At 32.4% G+C, this 19,617-nt stretch overlaps 6 protein-coding genes across 10 annotated transcripts in view; 3 read left to right on the forward strand and 3 right to left on the reverse strand.

Annotated features, from left to right (window-relative positions):
- Window positions 1-5: 5 nt before the first annotated feature.
- On the forward strand, window positions 6-3,821 carry LOC143179211 (uncharacterized). Of its 2 annotated transcripts, XM_076378326.1 has the most exons (11): window positions 6-274; window positions 363-422; window positions 493-555; window positions 652-734; window positions 846-984; window positions 1,057-1,348; window positions 1,427-1,529; window positions 1,619-1,882; window positions 2,169-2,490; window positions 2,578-2,921; window positions 2,995-3,821. In XM_076378326.1, the coding sequence occupies exons 1-11, from the start codon at window positions 259-261 to the stop codon at window positions 3,238-3,240; spliced, it is 1,932 nt and encodes a 643-aa protein (XP_076234441.1). In that variant the 5' UTR covers window positions 6-258; the 3' UTR covers window positions 3,241-3,821. The 2 variants fall into 2 exon arrangements, with proteins under 2 accessions (XP_076234441.1, XP_076234442.1); XM_076378327.1 differs by lacking the exons at window positions 6-274; window positions 652-734 and having other exon boundaries at window positions 365-422.
- A 136-nt stretch (window positions 3,822-3,957) lies between these two features.
- Window positions 3,958-7,346, reverse strand: Rpa-70 (replication protein A 70). The gene is made up of 14 exons (XM_076378329.1): window positions 7,133-7,346; window positions 6,792-6,978; window positions 6,670-6,717; window positions 6,380-6,576; window positions 6,163-6,305; window positions 6,004-6,094; window positions 5,769-5,931; window positions 5,499-5,703; window positions 5,309-5,421; window positions 5,073-5,239; window positions 4,765-4,996; window positions 4,620-4,703; window positions 4,359-4,553; window positions 3,958-4,275 (listed from the first exon to the last, which is right to left on the reverse strand). The coding sequence occupies exons 2-14, from the start codon at window positions 6,819-6,821 to the stop codon at window positions 4,162-4,164; spliced, it is 1,782 nt and encodes a 593-aa protein (XP_076234444.1). The 5' UTR covers window positions 6,822-6,978; window positions 7,133-7,346; the 3' UTR covers window positions 3,958-4,161.
- A 29-nt stretch (window positions 7,347-7,375) lies between these two features.
- P32 (complement C1q binding protein P32) lies at window positions 7,376-9,134 on the forward strand. The gene is made up of 5 exons (XM_076378331.1): window positions 7,376-7,712; window positions 7,974-8,124; window positions 8,230-8,432; window positions 8,504-8,592; window positions 8,834-9,134. The coding sequence occupies exons 1-5, from the start codon at window positions 7,499-7,501 to the stop codon at window positions 8,981-8,983; spliced, it is 807 nt and encodes a 268-aa protein (XP_076234446.1). The 5' UTR covers window positions 7,376-7,498; the 3' UTR covers window positions 8,984-9,134.
- A 169-nt stretch (window positions 9,135-9,303) lies between these two features.
- Window positions 9,304-11,088, forward strand: Rab19 (RAS oncogene family member Rab19). 2 transcript variants are annotated; one of them, XM_076378333.1, is made up of 5 exons: window positions 9,304-9,635; window positions 9,985-10,069; window positions 10,156-10,254; window positions 10,326-10,483; window positions 10,568-11,085. In XM_076378333.1, exons 1-5 carry the CDS (start codon window positions 9,426-9,428, stop codon window positions 10,673-10,675), a joined length of 660 nt encoding a protein of 219 aa, XP_076234448.1. In that variant the 5' UTR covers window positions 9,304-9,425; the 3' UTR covers window positions 10,676-11,085. The 2 variants fall into 2 exon arrangements, with proteins under 2 accessions (XP_076234448.1, XP_076234449.1); XM_076378334.1 differs by lacking the exon at window positions 10,156-10,254 and having other exon boundaries at window positions 10,568-11,088.
- Window positions 11,089-11,967: 879 nt separating this feature from the next.
- Window positions 11,968-14,163, reverse strand: Hmgs (hydroxymethylglutaryl-CoA synthase). Of its 2 annotated transcripts, none has more exons than XM_076378492.1 (2): window positions 13,827-14,163; window positions 11,968-13,666 (listed from the first exon to the last, which is right to left on the reverse strand). In XM_076378492.1, exon 2 carries the CDS (start codon window positions 13,631-13,633, stop codon window positions 12,272-12,274), a length of 1,362 nt encoding a protein of 453 aa, XP_076234607.1. In that variant the 5' UTR covers window positions 13,634-13,666; window positions 13,827-14,163; the 3' UTR covers window positions 11,968-12,271. The 2 variants fall into 2 exon arrangements, with proteins under 2 accessions (XP_076234607.1, XP_076234606.1); XM_076378491.1 differs by having other exon boundaries at window positions 11,968-13,717.
- A 4,082-nt stretch (window positions 14,164-18,245) lies between these two features.
- Pnut (septin 7-like protein pnut) overlaps window positions 18,246-19,617 on the reverse strand; it is a 42,194-nt gene continuing 40,822 nt past the window's right edge. For both annotated transcript variants that reach the window (XM_076377633.1, XM_076377634.1), the window contains one exon: window positions 18,246-19,532. In XM_076377633.1, the coding sequence (XP_076233748.1) occupies window positions 19,484-19,532 (49 nt within the window). In that variant the 3' untranslated portion in view covers window positions 18,246-19,483. The remainder of the gene's footprint in view (window positions 19,533-19,617) is intronic.

Raw genomic sequence — 19,617 nt, forward strand, 5'->3', positions numbered from 1 at the left:
GGTGGACGTGGTTGAAAGAAACTTGGAATGTCGGTAAAAGTGTCACAGGACTGCTCAAATCTTAAGTTTCATTCTAATTCTCTTTTCAAATAATTTTATACTAGAAGTAGAATCATTGAATTCGAAATATGGGTGTTAGGATGTTGTAAGTCACACGTAGACCTTTCGGTTACAAATTCCGACCATACGAAGTCTATTTAATTTTTTGGAAGCATAACGAGTTTTCGCATTTCTAATTAAAAGAAGGATAAAAACTTAATGGAAGAAATAATGGGTACGTATATTTACTTTCTTTTCCGACTAAAAGCATTGTACCTCGTGTATTAGTTATTACGTAGCTTAGACGTGTATTATTGTTATAGAAATCGTGAAAGTTGAAGACACAGTACTGCTAGAAAATGCTACTTTGGAAGATTTATTTGGTAATTATTATGCTCCATCGTAATGCATTTGTGAATTATTCAAGTCGATATTAATGTTTGATTATTGCAGATCCAGATAATCCACAGGAAACTATTATAATGTCTACTGAACAAGGATCTGATGATATTAAAGGTACATCCTGTGCATGTAATCTTTACAGTTGTTTTGTTGCTTTTTTACTTTCTCTTTTTGTTTATTATAGTATCTTTTTTTGTTACACTATTACAGTTATTGCAGAAGGTGATCAAATTATACAAATTATAACGGATTATGAGTGTGTAACATGCCGTCGTGTTTTTCAGTCACAAGATGTAAGATTTTGTTTAACTTATGTAACATTGTTTTATGCATTATTTTAAAATCTAGAAAACAAGATCTGTTCTAAAACATGTCTCTAATGTAACTGTTAATTATTTTGATAGATGTTAAAGGAACACTTAGACATGTGCAGAGAGGAAGATGACTCCACGAATATTTTACAGTTGAATAGTCTCGAAAGTTATGATTCGGAAGAGGAGGACAAGGATGAAGATTCTGACAGCACTGATAATAATGTTGAAGGTAGATTTTCTACTTTAGACTATATTTTTCTTAATGTATTGAGATATATCCTAATTATATGAAATGGTATAGATTCTAGTTCTAATGGCCAAAAGAATAATAATAAACCAGTGATTTTGCCTGTACCTGATACACAATGTCACTGTTGTGCTGAAGATTTAAATACTGCACATAGTGGTGGCAAACATAAATGCCCAAATTGTGATCTTTCTTTTAAGAAAAAATCTTCTTTGGATCGACATACTGTAGTAATTCATTGGCAATGTGATTCCTGTACTTGTAAAGAGTGTGGAGAATCATTTAGTGACAAAAAAGCATTGAATAAACATCGTTACACTACTCATGCTGATCGAAAAATTTATAGGTAAATGTATACTTATGTTGCAATAGTTTTATCTTATGTATAGTTCACCCTCCCCTCAATGAAAAGATTTAATTTCAGATGTGAGCCCTGTGATACATATTTTTCTCGAAGCTATCATTTAAATCGCCACATAATGCAGTCTGGTTGTCATGGTAACATTCTTAATACATTTAGTTGTCAAGTAAGTATTTTTTTATATATTCAGAAATTATGTGGATTAGTATAGTAATAGGAATATTTTGAATTAATTGATATGTATTATATTAATAGGTATGCAAAAAAATTTTCACACGTAAAGACAATTTACGTGAACATTTGCGGACACATGCCGGAACACTTCAGAAACAAAAGAAACCATGTAAATATTGTCCTAAAGAGTTTTTCAGTAGTCAACAACTAGTGATTCATGAACGTGTACATACAGGAGAACGACCTGTCCATTGTGATTTATGCCCCAAGACATTCTTATCTTCTTTGGCATTGAGAAAACACAGACGTGTACATACAGGAGAGAAACCATTTGAATGCAAATATGTAAGTATTAATTTTACAAATACAATCTAATACTATCAGTAAACATATATTTTTTAAGTGATATTATTATAGTTTCTTAAAATGTAATAATAATATTTCTGTATAATTTTATTACAAGCAAACAATATGGATAGAAAAAATTGTGTAAGTTCCTACTTTCATAAATACAATGTTTAATTGTATAACAACAATAAAATACAAACAGCTTACGTTATATCATATAAATTTAATGCTTTCTAAAATAATCTGCGTCGATAATATAAAGAGTACTTTTTACTTGTTTTAGTGTCGCAAAAAATTTGCTGCTCGAGAGACTTTAAACCGTCATCAGAGAACTCATACTGGTGAAAAGCCACATGTTTGTCAATATTGTGGTAAATCGTTTATTCAAGCAGCTCAATTAAGGGCACATATATTTCACCACACTGGCGAAAATGGATTTTATTGTGATGTGTGTGGAAAAGCATTTAACCGAAGAGCTCGCTTGAATGTTCACAAAAAATTCATCCATGAAGGAGCAACACCATTTACATGTGAAGTGTGTGAAAAGAGATTTATAAGAAGGGAAGACCTTGTTAAACATTCACTACTTCATACAGGAATTAAACGTAAGATTGAATTATTATGATTTAGTGAATGAATATATAAGCTATAAAATGAGAATTCCTATTCTGAAAATACCTGATTTATTTTAGCATTTAAATGCGATAAATGTGAGAAAGCATTTTCCACAAAATCCTCTTTGCAAGCTCATCTGAATACTCATAGACGAGAACCACCACAATCTTGTGTCGAATGTAACAAAGTCTTTATACGACAAGACTGTTTAATGAGACACATCAAAGCGAAACATCGAGAATTACTGGAAGATGTTATGAACGAAGTCGAGAGGAAACACTTACAAACGCAAATGTACAATATTGCAACTATTGCTGCAGAGAAGACAAAGAAAGGAGAATCTAGAAGACTTTCTACTGATGAATTATTGAAAGCTATTTCAGATCTTTTGAAAATACTAATTGATGATGAAACTCTTCAGGTATTTATTATCATTGTCACATGAAATAATTATCTACTGTCGAGTGGCATTTAACTTATCTTGTACTTTACAGCTATTTGGTTGGCCTGATGCTTCTATTCAAGATATTTTAGAAGCTGTAATCAGAAGATGTGGTCGTCGACCATTGACATCTGATAGTAATTTACTATTTACTGAACGATTAAGAGAAAACGTGAAACTTCTGTTCAGTGTTGTTATAGAAGACAATACAGTGAAATCTCTCTTAACAACGAAAACTGTTGATGATGTTATTCTACACGTTTTAGAACTTTCTAAAGAGTATCCATCAAATACGTAAATATAAGGAAAAAACACTTACAGTTACACTCGTCGTATGGTCGTCGTTATTTCCAGCACGTTTCCTTAGAATGATCTTCATCGTACAACTGACAGAGTGGTACTGAAGCGTGTATGTTCTTGCAGGCTACAAACTGAGACCTTACCCGAATTCTTAGAACGCTACCCTATCCAGGTAGATAGCCCAGGTCACGGTCAACTAAACAAGAAATAGTGCACTGTCGATTGTCCCATGAAGTGCTCTTCCTTTTTTTTTATTATTGGTACTGCGTTGATCTTATATAAAAAAAAGCAGAATTTTGTCAGTCGCTGACAAAGTATGTTACTAAAGTGTGAAAAAGTTATGAAACAATTTTTTTCATGAATGTTATAATAATGCTCTGCTTGCACTCAGGAATATAATGAAATATTTTAACTTCGCTTGTGTTAGAGTCGATTCGTGTTCGAATGTATTTAAATAGATACTTATGAATTAAGTGTTTCTTTCTAAATACGTAGACAACTATATTTACTGAAACAGTTTATTTTTTGTATAATACACATTATCTGTATTTTATGCTTATGTATTATTCCATTCATCCAAAATGTGAAATAATAATTATACGTTAACGTTGAAATGCGAGAAATTGAGAATTTGAATTCAAATGAATATTTTTGATACCATTCTTTAAACTGTTGCACTACATTGTAATGAACTTTTCATAATAAAAAAAAAATGATTATTTTCCGAAGATTTTGTCAGTAATATTCACAAGTTTTTTAGAATATAAATAAAAATACGTGTGGATATGACTATTTTTTGGAAAATTATATTTAAAGGGTAACGTGTTACTATCAAATATGAAAACAATATTTTCATTACAATTCGAAAAATAAAAATCAATCACTTTGTGTACAAATACTGCAAAAAAGAGATACTATCTCAAGCTTTTTCTATACCAACTAATTCTTTAATATGAGTTATTAAGTAATCATTGTACGATTTGTAATCCACTGGGGATGCACTAACACACGTTGCTTTTAACCTGTTCTCATCCTGTAAATAAAAATTATTGTTATATCCTTGAAGTTTTTGACAACTTTAAAACTTAATGGATTTTCAAAAATAAATGAACGTACATTAAATACTTCTAATTTAACTCTTATCTTAAATATAAAACTCTTGAAAGTTGCATCAGCGAATTTTTCAAGGTATGCATCATTATCATTCTCTTGTAATTCTCCAAGTTCTTGTGCTGTGATACCCAGTACCTTTTCAGCCTCCTCGCTAAATGCTGTAACCCATTGATTCTCTGTCCAATCTGCTAAACTTAACTACAAAAAAAATATCGATGAATCTTCTCTGAAGAGAAGGAATAAAAAAGGTTTACTAGTACTTACACTTGCGAGTAATCGATATCTGTAATTGGGGTATTCTTTATCACATTTTTCGCATCTATACATATCGTTTGCTTGATCGATCAACTGCAAAATATGATTTTTTATTAAACAGAGTTAGATCTTTCAATGTAACAAGAGTAACTACCTTCTTTTTGCAAGCTTCAGAAGGGCAGCTTTTGTATAGAGCATTTTCAATACGAATCATATTGACGGTGGCTTTCACTGTGTACATTTCAGGTCCCTTAAAACCTAGTTCCATATCTTTTGCTTCTTTGAATGTTAACCAAGGTCCACCTGCACCTCCCGCACCTCCGAGTGCTCTTGAAATGGATTTAGTTTCTTCGTTACGACCGACCGTGTTGAACCAGCCACGCAATCTGGATTAAAACGGTATAATGTAAATTATCTTTTCAAATTTAATACTTTTAAAACATTAATTAGGAAAACAGATACCTATGCGCTTCTGGAATATCAGGATCAATTTGAATTACTGTAAAATTCAAAGTGGATAAGTTTTTTCCTCCATTGAATTCGCCAATACGTGCTCCTTTAATAGCTAGGACTGGATTATTGCTACCATCGAATTCTTCAGCTTGTGTTCCCCATAAAGTGAGACATACCTAAAAATATGCAAACTCTATTATTACTGTTCCTATCTTTAATTCTTGCTAGTGTAACAAAATTCTTACCATGGTATTACTTTCATCGACAAGATTAATATCTCTTTTCTTCAATTCTCTACCCGTGGTTCGCGATGTTAACATTTGCAAATCACCAGAGGACTTAACAATACCCAACAAATCTGAAATGAATAAGTATTATAATATAGTATTAACAAATAACGATCATTTATCATACTTTAAATCTGAGGTTAAATACCCATTATATCATCCTTCTCTTTCTTTTCTATATCGCTTATTGGTGAAAAGTCGAAGTGAAGGGAAGGAATATCATCTTCAGTATCATGACAAGGTATAATTTCTGAATTACTAGTTAAGGACATTTCATAATCATTCTTTAAATTATTAAATTTCTTGTTTGCCGTTTTCAAAGAGGCTTTAGAAATGTAATAAACTTTCCCAATCTGTAATAAATGCAAATTTATAATTACAACTGATATAATACATGCACATTCCATAGGCATCATACCTCGATCATGTTAAAGAATTTATCACACTGCTCTCTGAATGCTGTACACCTAATTTCGCCACTTTCATCAACGAGGTCCATAGAGAATAATTTACCTTCACCCCGTGAATTACTCCATGTTCTGATATCAGATTTACCAATAACTCTTGCTTTTATTACCCATCTGTAATAATTGTTATTATCTAAAATATCACATGGTCACAGACTAAGGTAAAAATGGAGTAACTAAACAAACCTGTTTTGATAAGGACTTAGTGCAACAATTGGAGTTGTTGATATATCATTAGCAGAAGACTGATGTGCACTAGGCTTCTGCATCAAGGTATCTGTTACAGAAAAATAAAGCTTGTAAGTGCCGTAACTTATGACAAAAGGTTAAATTAATTTATATTACCGTGTCTCTGTTGAGGAGGAGGTTGCATGGCCTGTGCTGGTTTAGAATCAGTTTCAAGCTCAGAATTAGAGGGATTTCCAATTTTATGCCCAACTTCTTCTCCAGGGACTTTTACATCAATATTTAATATCACCATTACACGTCTAGACCAAACAATATCCATTGAAACAATTATTTAACAAAATGGAATAAAGTATGTTAAACAAACATGACTTACTTCTGTTTCCCAGCATTATTTACCATGCTTATCGCGTATCTGTTTATTTGACATATAGAAAACTCAGTCAATATATTATCTGTTATCATCGAATTCAATTGAGTTGCCAACATTGTAAATGAATTTATTCGCCTTCCATCAGACACAAGCAATCTAAAACGTTCTCCACTGCTTGAACTTGCTAATTTCTTATGACCCTATGGAACAACAATGGAAAGACACTCATGAAATCAAAAAATGATTAAAACACTTTAATTTACACTACATGTAAAACATACAAAATAACTTACCAAGACTTGCAATACTGGCTTATCAACGTCGATGCCATTCATAATTTTCTACAACAATACGCAAAATTGTACACTGTTTTCAACACAAAAAGCTTATTAAAATATTTTGATCATAAACTTACATCCAAAGCTCCTTCTGAAAGTGAGTACATTTTGAATAACAAGTAGTATATCAATATCAAAAACGAGTAATTATAGTTTACATGTACATATATACAAAAGATTCCAAAATTTGTAGACTTTTCTTACGATGTACCGGTTTGCAACTTACAGCGCAAAATCTTTCCCGCTATTCTTCTCAGGCATTGACTAAAAATATCGTATTACATGATGCGCAACAGAATAATATCATTTACGTATTTATTTTCGACCAATCAGCAAGACTTCTGATTCGTTTCCAATCATATGGAATAAGAGATGTGAACTACTCGTGTCTAATGGAATTAGAGTGTTGTGAACAAACCTGTACAACTCCCTCGTCCTATTCTTGTTTCTTAAAATCTTGTAACCTTTCTTCTCTAATCTTCATATTCCTTCTATCTATTTTTCTTTCTTTCTCTGTTTTCTCCTTCATCAATTTTTCAATGATTTTTTCCTCATTTGTTCTTCTCATTTTCTTATTTCAATTTCAAATGATGTTAACTAATTCCTACTCCAGAGAGCACGATGAGTACTTCCGTTTCGGAAGTTACAGAAGAAGAGTGGTGAAACAAAAATTTTGCTACTCCATGACGCAATCAGCTATCCTCGTGCTCGCTTTAGTGTAAAGCCATTTTATAATTGTACCGGTTAAAGTTTTTCGAGGTATTAATCATATTTGAAAGACACAATGAATGGTATTATCAGAAATGCGTTGCGCTCCTCGGCGATAAGAAGTTTTCTTTCTTCAACTTCAAGCACGGGAGCAGCAAATAATCAATTAAGGGCTTTATGGAATGTCTGTCCTCGGCAAGTCGAAGTTGCATCCATTGCTTCAACGAAAGCATTTAGTCGCCAAAATGTTTCCTACAATTGTGGTTGTTACAGAGGCGCCCACACGAAAGGTATTTTCCCACTTTATCTGTACTATTTTCACGAAATATCCTATCTAGAATATCAAATTGGCGCGAGACTAACATTTTGTCACGTGCGATGCAAACATGTTAATTTTAGTAATTACATTTCAAACACTTAGCAACATCATTATGTTGCAACTATTCATTAATCAGTGCCCCAGAAATATCATTTGTTAAATCTACATTTCTTTTACTTATATATGGTCAACTATTCTTATATCCCAATTACAAACTTATTTCTTTTATCAGCTGAGAAGGAGCTCGTGGAATTCCTAGCTGAAGAGATAGTAGCAGAAAAGAAAGCACAAAAACTCAAAACAATTCCAACCGAATTGGATGGATTCAAGGTTTCTCTCAATGGTGCTGATGTTACTTTAGAGAAGAAACAAGACAATGAGATGTAAGGCAATTTTTAATAATAAGTAAAAAGGGCATATGTTTTAAGGCATAATGTATTTTTGGAACAAATTGTGGTTTTAACTTCAGAAGTAATTTTTTATTGCAGAATTAATATCTCATTTAACATAAACCATACTGTTGATTCGGAAGCAGAGCCAGACATAGATATGAACAGTAATAATCCAGAAATTGGGGAAATGAAGAGTAAACCAAATTTCATGGTTAATATAATAAGGGGGAATCAAACTTTAGGATTTATTTGTTCGTTCAATAGTGCACCTGGTGCATCAGGTGCCAATGATAATTACAGTGAGTACAACCCAGTTAACTTTCATTGATGTATATTTTATACTTTGTATTACGCATTTTATTCATTTTAGATGATATTTTTGGCATTGATGAAATTACATTGTATCAGGGTGAACACACTGACAAAGTATATTCAGTAGCTGGTGAAATCATTGATGGAGTAAGTAATTTAGTAGAGTAAAGTCACGTAAATTTTATGGTTACCAAAGAGTTGAGTACAATGTAGCATTTATTGCTGCTTTGAATATTAATCTTTGGAAAATCAAAATACATTCTTCTAATAGTGATCTTTTGATCAATAAAAAGGTCACAGCATAGGATGTAACAAATTTTTTCTCTAATTGATCTTCAATCTGTATTAAGGAAGCATATATAAAATTATGTAAATATTCGTGTTTCAGTATTTGTACGATTTATTAATGAACTATCTCGAGGAGAAAGGTATTTCAAACGAGTTCGCGGAGAAATTAATTGAGCTCAGTACAAGTTACGAACACACTGCGTACGTTAGTTTGTTGGAAGGATTGTCGAAATTCACGTCTGAAAAATAATTAAGTCTATTATATTTATAATTAATTAGTAATAGAATACAATTCAAGACTACCTTTGTAATAAACGTATCTAATAATGTAATGTACTTGTTCCATTTTATTAAGTCATGCTACTCTTAGTAAAAATAAAGCTAATTAAATAGTTAAACAACTTCGCAGTTTCGTTGTATTAATACTATCAATGTTTGTAAATAAAATCTATGATTACACATATCTAAATTTCCATTTAAATTATAACACGAAACAAATCCATTAACGATAGATCGAATTAGAAAATGATTCATTGGTTACTTTTTTTTCCCTTATGAACTGTCTGTATTAAGCATGAATATTCTAAAAGCGATGTAGTTCAATGAAACAATGGCGTAAGTAACCAGTAGGTTCGGATGTACAGGGTACAAAGGATATTAATTTGGTAAATTGTTTCGACGATCGGAAAGAAATGTCGAACCGCGATCCAGACAATTTGATGGTTACGAACGACGAGAACTTCGATTACTTGTTCAAGATAGTGCTCATCGGTGATTGTGGCACAGGAAAGACATGTGTCGTTCAGCGATTTCGATCTGGTACATTTATCGAAAAACACGGAAGTACGATCGGTGTGGACTTTTCCATGAAAACTGTACTCATCGATGATAAAAAAGTCAAGGTACATTCGATCGATATTCATAGTTAACAAGTGGTATAAAAGCATTTGGAATAAATCAATCAAATTTAACCTAGAGATTAAGAGCAAAAATTTTGATTAAATTCAGCTGCTTTACATAATCACATTACTTGAAAAATAATTGTTTTTCACAATTATTAGTGAGTATGATAAGATAGACTGCCTTCATCGAAAATTACTTTACTTAAATTACGTCACGGTTGACTTGTTTCTGAGCATCTTTTTTATAGACTTTAGACGATCGTCGACAGAATCATATTCTTTGACGATTAATTATTATTCATAGTACGTAATTTGTATTGCATATTTTATAGTAGTATTGATATTATAGTTGCAGATATGGGATACAGCTGGTCAAGAAAGATTTCGTACTATAACTCAGAGCTATTATAGATCTGCCAATGGTGTTATTGTAGGTATGTAAAATGTTACTTTTTCTTTTTTTATATTTTGTCTGTTTTATGAAACTATTTCTTTTTGTAACAACTCAAGTATATTTCAGTTTATGATATTACAAAGAGATCTACATTCTTAAGCTTGCAACATTGGGTTGAAGAAGTACGAAGGTATACTTCGTCGCATGTGTTATTAGTTTTAGTTGGTGAGATTTTGTTTTTACTTTGTTACTCTATGACATGATTCTGGTATATTTACTATGTATGAACTCTATAGGTAACAAATGTGATTTAGAGAATTTAAGGGAAGTTGAAAAGGGAGAGGCAGAAGCCCTTTGTCAGTATCTTCCTGAAGTGTTACAAGTAGTGGAAACATCAGCCAAAGAAAATACCAATATAGATTCTGTATTTTTTTACTTGGCATCTGAGCTTAAAGTGAGTCTATAAATTTGATTTGAGAGAGTAGATGAGAGGTAAATGCATGTGTAAGTTTGTTTTACAAGGAAGATTTGCTTTCAGAGAAGGCATGAAAATCGACAATTAAATGCCAATGAAGACGAAGTTGTCAGACTTGGTACAGGACGAAAATTGTCTTCCTGTTCTGGTTGTTCATATAAAATATTTTAAACGTGGCTCTTAAACAAACAGTATATGTATCTTCTTAGAGTTCAAATTCATATGTAAAATGGGAAAACAAAGTACAATATTTTTATAATTACTCAAATAATGTGATACTAAAATATTTTAGACCAAGTATCTAGTGTTTTAAAGTCATAAGAGAAACCAATATAGAGCCAGTATTTTATAGAACAAATTTTGTATTGGTAAAACAAAAGCTCAATGTTCTTCTATTTGCAATTTGATCACATATTGAAAATCTTAAACTTAATACTCTTGTAAATATGAAGTTTTAGACTTTGTATATTAATTACATGACAATTGTGTACTTTAACTATTTACACATATTTTGAATGAAAGTTAGTATTTATTTATATTGAAATGAATCTCCAAATGCAGAAATAATATATTAATATATTTTTTTAAGTGAATAACTTGCTATTACACTGTTTTTAAATATTGTTGTAATATTAAAATTATTGGAATAAAACTGCAATGAAATTCTGTTTTCAACTATTTTTTCCTTGCAATATACATTTAGAAGCAAAATTAAAGGGTCACGTATTTTAAAGAAATCGTACAACAGTGTACCCAGGCTCATTTTAAAAAGCAAAGCCTCTAGTTTCTTACTCTTGCTTTGGATTTTTTTCGAAGACGCTTTTATACTCAAATGCGGGGCGGGAAATTGAATAATTTATTAAGTAATTAAACTATTTTATCATTAAACAAGACTATTAACTTATATAAATTTATTATATAACCAAAGTGTACAAAACATAGAATTTATATTTAAAATTTTTTGATCAACAATGCCTGTTGATTAACATTTGTATATAACATAAATTAAAAGTATTCAATTGTTTGTAATTATTGCCCATTCTACTTTTGGTATGTTATAATCTTATAATTATGTATAGATATACTCTTTTAAGTAGAAACTATGAATATTGATTCATATTTTAAAACAATATTATCAGCACCTTTATACATACATGAATATAAATCATTCTATCCTTATCTATGTAAATAGTAAACAGCATCCAGGAAAGATTTGATAGGAAAACCAGTATTCCCTTTAGGAAATTTATTGTACAAAGTACTATTTTAATAGATACTAATATATTTTATATTCATGTATTAGTACTTCTAATCAGATAACTGATTCTGATGTTTCTTTTACCAGAAACGTAAAATATACATAATAGATGCATAAAAAAAAAACATATAATAAACATATATGTAAATCAGACACTTTCTGAGGAAGTAACATCAACAATTATTATGATTTTTATATTCTTTTATAAAACTTTATCTTCTTTATATCTATGTAAAAAACTATTCATTTCAATAATTTTCATTTTTATAAATTAATTTAAAAATCAAGCGTATATATAATTATATTAGTTTCAGTGCATATCCATCTTATTTAGTGTTGGTTCTTGCACTAAGAATTGACTTAATATATTAAGTAAATTCGTATTAAATTATATAAACATGCATTGTCACATACCATGAAGGTCTTTATTCAATGATGCCCCCAATTATTTTTTTCTACAGCAAGTAAATTAACTACCAGTGAGCTACATATTGGAACTATTACAAGTCTTATACCCTCTTATAAGTCCTTCTATATTTTTCATCCACCTTTTCAAGATAGTATGTTCCAGGGAACATATCAGTAGTGTTACTTTGAGGACTAAATGGTACAGTATGACAATTTTGTTCTCTCCATTCAAGTACTTTTGTATAATCTGTTGGGGAAATTTTATGACGAGCACTCAACTGTGGCTTAATATATTGAAGAGCTGAGATCAGTTTCATTAAATTAGATCCCTCCTCTGTTTGATTTGCTATTGTTATCGAATACATAGTAGAACAAAGTCCTGAACCATAAGAAAATACTCCTACCTTAGACCCAGCCAATTCTTTTATAGGTCTATTAATAAGTAAGGATGCTAAGCCAGAATATACAGATGGGGTATACATATTTCCTACTTGATTTGCTAAAAATAAAGAAGGTTGTGTTTTCTGACTAAAAGCTACTTTGCTCAAGGTCATAAATGCTTTCTCAATGTCTTTGTCAGTATAAGAATTTTCAAGCTTAACATTGTGATATTTTTCTAAGTCTGGATATTTCTTAGATACTTCATCTTTAGGTGTATTCAAGAAATCAACAAAAGCTAGTCTAGCAAATGACTTCTGTACTAATTTACAATAAGGTGAATGGAACAGCATAGCATCAAAATACTCTAAAGTTACATTCTCTTTATACTTTTTCTTAACTTTCTCCTGATAAGTCTGATAACAATTATCCAATGCACCAAGATAGCACTGAATTGATAAGTGTCCATCTACAACAGGATAATCTGATTTTAAATTTGGCTTGTAAAAATCATAAGCGTGTTTCATGTACGACGATCTTACTCCACGATCAATTATCAAAGGAGCATCTGGACCAACTACCATAGCTATAGCTCCAGCACCACCAGTGGGTCTAGCACTCCCAGCAGCATACACAGCATTATCCGCAGCAACAACTACTGCTAATCTGCCATCCCAAGCACTGCTTTCTACCCAGGCTACAGCATTCAAAAGGGCAGCAGTACCTCCGTAGCAAGCATTGGTCGAATCCACTCCTTCTATATCCGTGCAACCATATGGTTCAAACAGCTGCATAAGGACAGACTTTATGGATTTGCTCTTGTCTAATATCGTTTCTGTTCCAACTTCTAATCTACCAACATCCTTTGGTTTAATGCCGTACCTATCCATTAATCGGTGCACCACTGTTAAACACAATGAATTGACATCTTCACGGTCGTTACAGAAGCCCATCCTGGATTGACCCAATCCAATAGTGTACTTTCCAGCAGAGACACCATCAAACTGCTCGAGTTCTGTTTGCTCCACATACTGAGCAGGGAAGTATACTTCCATCGCTTTGATACCAACATCTTTTGGCCACATGATGCTCCTTTCCTTATAACTTTCTCTCAAAGTCTGTGCAAGTTTTCTTCAATATATTATCCTCTTCGTGTACGTATTAAAATTCTACACATATGACAATATTTAAAAAACAGAAATTTCGAGTTCTTGCAACTACACGTGATGCCGGCTGATTGAACGGTGTTCTCCAAGTATTGCTACGTTTATATAATACCTTGTTGTCAACTGATATCGATGATGATATTGAACAGTTAAGAACAATATCTTTCAAATTTCAGCCCGTGGTGATTGCGTTCTTTTTAAATGCGTATCTTTAAGCGAAGAAAATGTGTGCTTCGAGGACAGCCGCACGCTACTAACCAGCGCGCTCGATAATATTCAGGTTAGAAGTGAAACTCGTCAGGTGAAAATTACGGTCACCGAATGGACTTCTTATCGTGTGCTTTGAAGCTCGTTCGACCTTCCGTCCCGTTCGTAGACCTATCCAAGTAAATCAGTCTTTTCGGAGAAGCTAACTCACAAACTAACGTTCCACAAGCAAATGCTGCTTGGCGAACTGCCGCCGCTTATTCAACTAGTCGCTGTACCACTTGGAGGGGATAGCTAATTCATTTTGATTTCCTTTGCTGGATATATTTATCGGCGCTGCCTTTGCAACTTAACATGTTTTAATTATTTATTTCCATTCTTCTTCTCTTCAACACTCCCACTAACCGCTATATAAATCGTGGAAAGTTTGTAATAGATTCATTGAGGAGCAATTTTAAAGTAGCTAGTTCCGTTTCTTGCCACGTTTGGGATAAATTCTTCTAATCAATAGTTTCAAAAATATTCTTCGACGAATGTACCACTTCGGTCGGCGGTTTCGTGGAAATCATTTGAAATTTGCTTGTGGAACCTAAAGCGTTCGTGTTTAACGTAACGTAACGGTACTAATGAAAATAAGCACCGTGTGGAATGAATTTTCGTGAAGCCAACGGTACATCATGGAAGGAAGCGAACGTGTATGAGCTTAGACGGAATTCATTGTTCGATGATCTTCAGGAATTTTTTTCTCGCGCTTATTTCTTCTTACGCAGTTTTTTAAGGAAAAGAAATGAGGAATTATGAAAAGAAAATAATAGGTGTTGATGTGTGAATCGATTAATTCTTCAGAGCAACGCTACAGTGTTATTTTTATTGCAGATACTAAATTTTTGTACGACAGTCAAACTAGGTCGAACGGAATATTGATCAAACGATAGATTAGAAAGTAATTACAAGCGGAACCTGAATACAAGAGACAAGTTTTTCTACGTAACGACATGATTGAGCGTTACAGTTTAGTTTTCAATGACATTTTTATTACCTTTGCGATAAACTACAGTTGAAAATTATTTCTCGGTTATGTATTTTATCGTTAGTATTTATGTTGCACGTTTAAGAAAAAAGTTTTGCATTTTTATCGTTTTTACGACTTCCATAGCGTTCAAAGTTCGTCGTGAGGAACGACGAAATCTCTTTTACTACAATAATAGTTGATAATTAAACAAATTAGTTACATGTAATCGATTCAGGTAGTTCATGTCAATATCTATGCATTTTTGTAATGAATTTTGTATTATGAACGTATTATTTAAAAAAAAGTATTATGAATTTGAAATATTTTGAATTTTTTTTTTTTTGTGGGGGGAAAAGGGAAATCAGTTCCTCCGATACTGATATGATTGCTACCGACTATTGATCTTAGTTTTAAACAATTCTATTATTATAGACTAGAAATCTGGTATATAAATAATTTAACGAAAAGTTACAGCTTATTTTGCATCACAATCGCCGAGGACAAATGTCAACATTTCGATAGGGCTACCGTAGCAAAGTGCAACGTTTGTCTCGAAGATCTGTTATCTTCTATTGTAGAATCCTGTAACGCAGATGTTCAACAATCGAAATGTAAAATCGTATGATAAATTTCCGTGCAGGGTACAAAAATAATCTACTGTGATATTACGGAACAAAGTACATCTTGTAATCGACCGTTTTCAAGGGTACAGTTTTAAAATTAAATGGCTCCGCAGCGAGCAGTACAACAAGAATTATACAATGCAAAATAAATTATTCTCTGTCTTTTGTTTCCAAGAAATTAACATGCTTCGAAGTCCTTTAGAATAATTACAGAATTTTGTGATACCATGGGAATGACAATGACCAATAAATTTTATATAACGGACTGATATAGTAGTAATGCAAAGCATACAAGAGCTTATTATAGTTTTACAAATCAGTTAGCAACTATCTTGATTAATAAAAGTTAATTATCTCTTGCAAAAAAAGTCAATTTGAAAGCTTCCTCAACTTCTTATTCCTTTTGATTGAAAAAGTAAGCTTTATATCACCGGTAAACTTACAATAACTTTGTAATAATAAAACAGAATAATTAAAGGGACTTTAAAACTTATCATGCAACAATATCGAGCACAAAAATTATTTACTTATGGGTAAAATGCATTTCAGTAATTGCACTCATTAAAAAGCATTTAAACAATTTGAAAAAATTGCGGTTCCAGCGCCATCTGTCACTAACACGTAAAAAGAGGTGCTGCCTTTTACCGCTAGCGTCATCTTCTGGGGGCGAATATGAACTAATATTTAGTGGAAATTTCGTGTGGCGCCCCCTGCGCGGCAGAAATTTTTGAGCGGCCCCCCGCGCGTCCCTCGCCCTCAGTCTAAAACGCAGTAACCTCTAATTGAAAAATCGAGTTTTTGCAATAATTACGCAATATTTCTGAACAAAATTGGTGTATAATAATTTAGAAGGGTCCAGTTAATATTCTTACTGCTCCAATTGTGAATAAATTAATAAATAAACGAGATTTATTAATATTTGTGAAGTGCTGGTTTAAAGGTACTTTTTATCAGAAATGAGTGATTTTGGCAATTAATATTGTTGCATAATAAATTCTGGAGTCTCTGTAACAACTTTGGATACTTAAATTATGTATAAATTAACAAATAAAGTGAAAAAGTAATTTTTCCGATTTTTGTAGTTCACGAATCGCCGCTAGATGGCTATAGCGTTTCACTGTCCATATTTTGACTGTATTTCTTGTATGCTGTTTTTGTAATAAAAAATTCTACATGTCTACTTACCAGAAAGCTAGCAAATTATATTCCCCTCGAAAACATGCAATTTTTATTTAAATTAGGGCTAGATGAGAGCATTTCTAAAAAAAAAGCAAAGACCAAAAGGCGAAACAAAGAATATGATATTTGGGTCGAAAGCATCGTAACACTTTACGATAATATTTTATATATAATTTACTGAATACATAATCCTAAAGTATAATAATCATACTAATTATGATTTCACGAATATTATTATTGTTGTTGTGTTGTCGTTATTATTATTATTACATGTTCTACAAGTAGCGGCGGCAGCTTTGTTTTCATCTGGCACGGCAAAATATAGTTTGTATTTTTCATTTTATCTACTTTCGCCTCTCTTTTGTCGTCTTACACAGATAGTGATACCATTCCTTCGACAGGAGTCCGACACAATTAACTATGAATTATCGCAAGCATCACCAATTAGAAGTACACATATATGGTAATTGATGCATCTCTTCCGTGTCGGTCTCTGGGGCCTTAACGACTATATGATAATACAACACTGATGAAACGTACAAACAGCTTTGTTTTGTCAATTAAGCATACACATTGGGGACCGTGATTCGTGCCCAATCATTGTGCTCAGACAATCTTTCAATTTTTTCTTCTTTTCATCGAATGATGGTGATATTTTCAACTCCTTGGGATTTCCATCCCATGGAGAATCAATTTTGATAAATAAGTATCAGTAATTTATTATCTATCATTTCCCTCATACGATTGAATCAGGTCCAACGTAAAATTTAAGTACTCTACACACAAAGAAATTCTTTCACGCGTTTCCTTGAATTACTAAAGCTACAGCTTCGATCGAGCCTTGTAATTTCGCTATAGTATTTTTTGTACTTCAAACGCGTCGACTTCGTTAGAATTTCCATGAAAGTTGGAACTCTTCGGACACGGTGTTTCATTTTTCAAACTGAAGATCGTGTATTTAAATATTAGCGCGTGTTCGAACAGAAATTTGCGAACTGTGAACGTTAATGATTAAGTTTAACGTTATCAGTGCAGAAAATGCGAATCACTGAACTTTCCCTGAAACGTCCACTCTAAGAAACTTACTCATTGCTGTTCCGACGCATCGTGAGCATCAATTTGATGCGTTTCTTTTTTGCTTTTATTACAGCCGAGCATCGACACTCTGAAAAGCCTCTTTTTTTTCTTGCTTTATTGTTCAAGTAGAAATCGCTATATATCTTAACTTCGCTCTTTTTTTTCTTTGCTTTTCGAATGACTGATGCTGTGCCGTACACTTGAAGACAATTTTTGAGCTTCTTCGTGGATTGTCGGTGACGGCAAAGACCAAGCTGACAAGTTAACTAGAAAAATGCGTACAAAATAGGAATGTGACACGTGGTTCTTCCCAATTAATTGAGACGATGTTTCCTCCTCTCCTTTCTTTGTGTTCAAGAAGATCACGTGAATCTTATTTTACAGTAGCCAAAGAATCACGTATTAGCGTTATATAAAATGATTATTCTCTTCGTCTTGGCACACGAGTAATTTAATTAGCTTAGAATACCTATTCAAGAGTGAGCAAACGTTTTTTCTAGAAAAAAATGCAATTGACAAAATACGAAAGAAGATTTGAAAATTTCATGTAGCCTTCAGAGGTTTGCCCATCCTTGTTGTCTGTAATTTCGACGTATACTTGGACGGATTCGAGACAGTGCGCTTTCTTTGTATAATTATGCGTCGTTTATTGAAACATTTGGAAATGAAGTGTGACACGCACCGTCTTGAATCGTTATAATTCAACACACTTAAGTTTATTTATACAATTCATTTTTATAGCGTAATCAATTTACGTCCCTATCGGTACAACTTAAATTTACACGAATTAGACTTAACTTTATGATTCCCTCGATTCATTTATACATAAATATATTTGTATGTATATATATGGCCACTGCTCCATTTAAAATCACATTCAACTCTCCGTCGCAGAATGACGAGTCGTCGTTGAACGAAAAGATTCTCACGTCTTAGTGAATTGATTCTGCAACGGTCTGTAAATTCATGATTAACTGAATCTGCTCATATGTATAGTACACATGATTATACAAGAACGATCATCGTAGCCCCCTTATTTTGGCCCTTTCGTAGACCGATTTTTTTTATAATTAGGAATGAATGTACATGTTAAGAACAAAATAAGACTAAAGTAATTTAATATAATAGTATTGTGTTCTCAATGTCTTCTCGATCGCTCTTGTCAAAAGAAAATTATATTCCTGAAACTATGCCTACATTTTGTACAAATATCATAAGTCGAATTATACTATAATATGATTTGTTGAATATTAATAATAGGAAGCGCAAAGAAGCACAGGCGAACATGATAGAAGAAACATTCTTTTGTCTCACTCCTGAAAGCATAACGTTATGCCTGTAAAATAAGGAAGTCGTACAAACTTGGAGCGATATACATAGTATACACATCAATTGTGTGATTTAAGCGACACATATTTATTCCTTGTCTGTCAATAAATTAATAGACCTCTTGTACTACGTCACGTCTACAAAGTAATATTTTTTAATGTGTTGCAATACAATATGTGAATAGTACAAGAGACTATTAACAGATTTATCAAGGAGAAACATTAATCTTGGTTAAATTCTTCCTTCATAGCGATCGCTCATCTTTTGCATGATCACTCGTAAAAAGTACTGTTCACTAGTTTGACAAAAGCTCACTCTTCATGTTGCCTTTCCAAAACTGACTTAGAAGAGTCCTTTCTTCTTGTTCTTCTTATCCTTACCATCGACGGCCCTGAAAAAGATTCAAATGCTGTAGAAAAAAGTAGTTCTGCTGCAACTTCTAGGTAGCAGTATGACTTACAGTGTTAAAAAATCAA

Source organism: Calliopsis andreniformis, chromosome 5, assembly GCF_051401765.1.
Source record: "Calliopsis andreniformis isolate RMS-2024a chromosome 5, iyCalAndr_principal, whole genome shotgun sequence".
Classification (NCBI taxonomy): Eukaryota; Metazoa; Arthropoda; class Insecta; order Hymenoptera; family Andrenidae; genus Calliopsis; species Calliopsis andreniformis.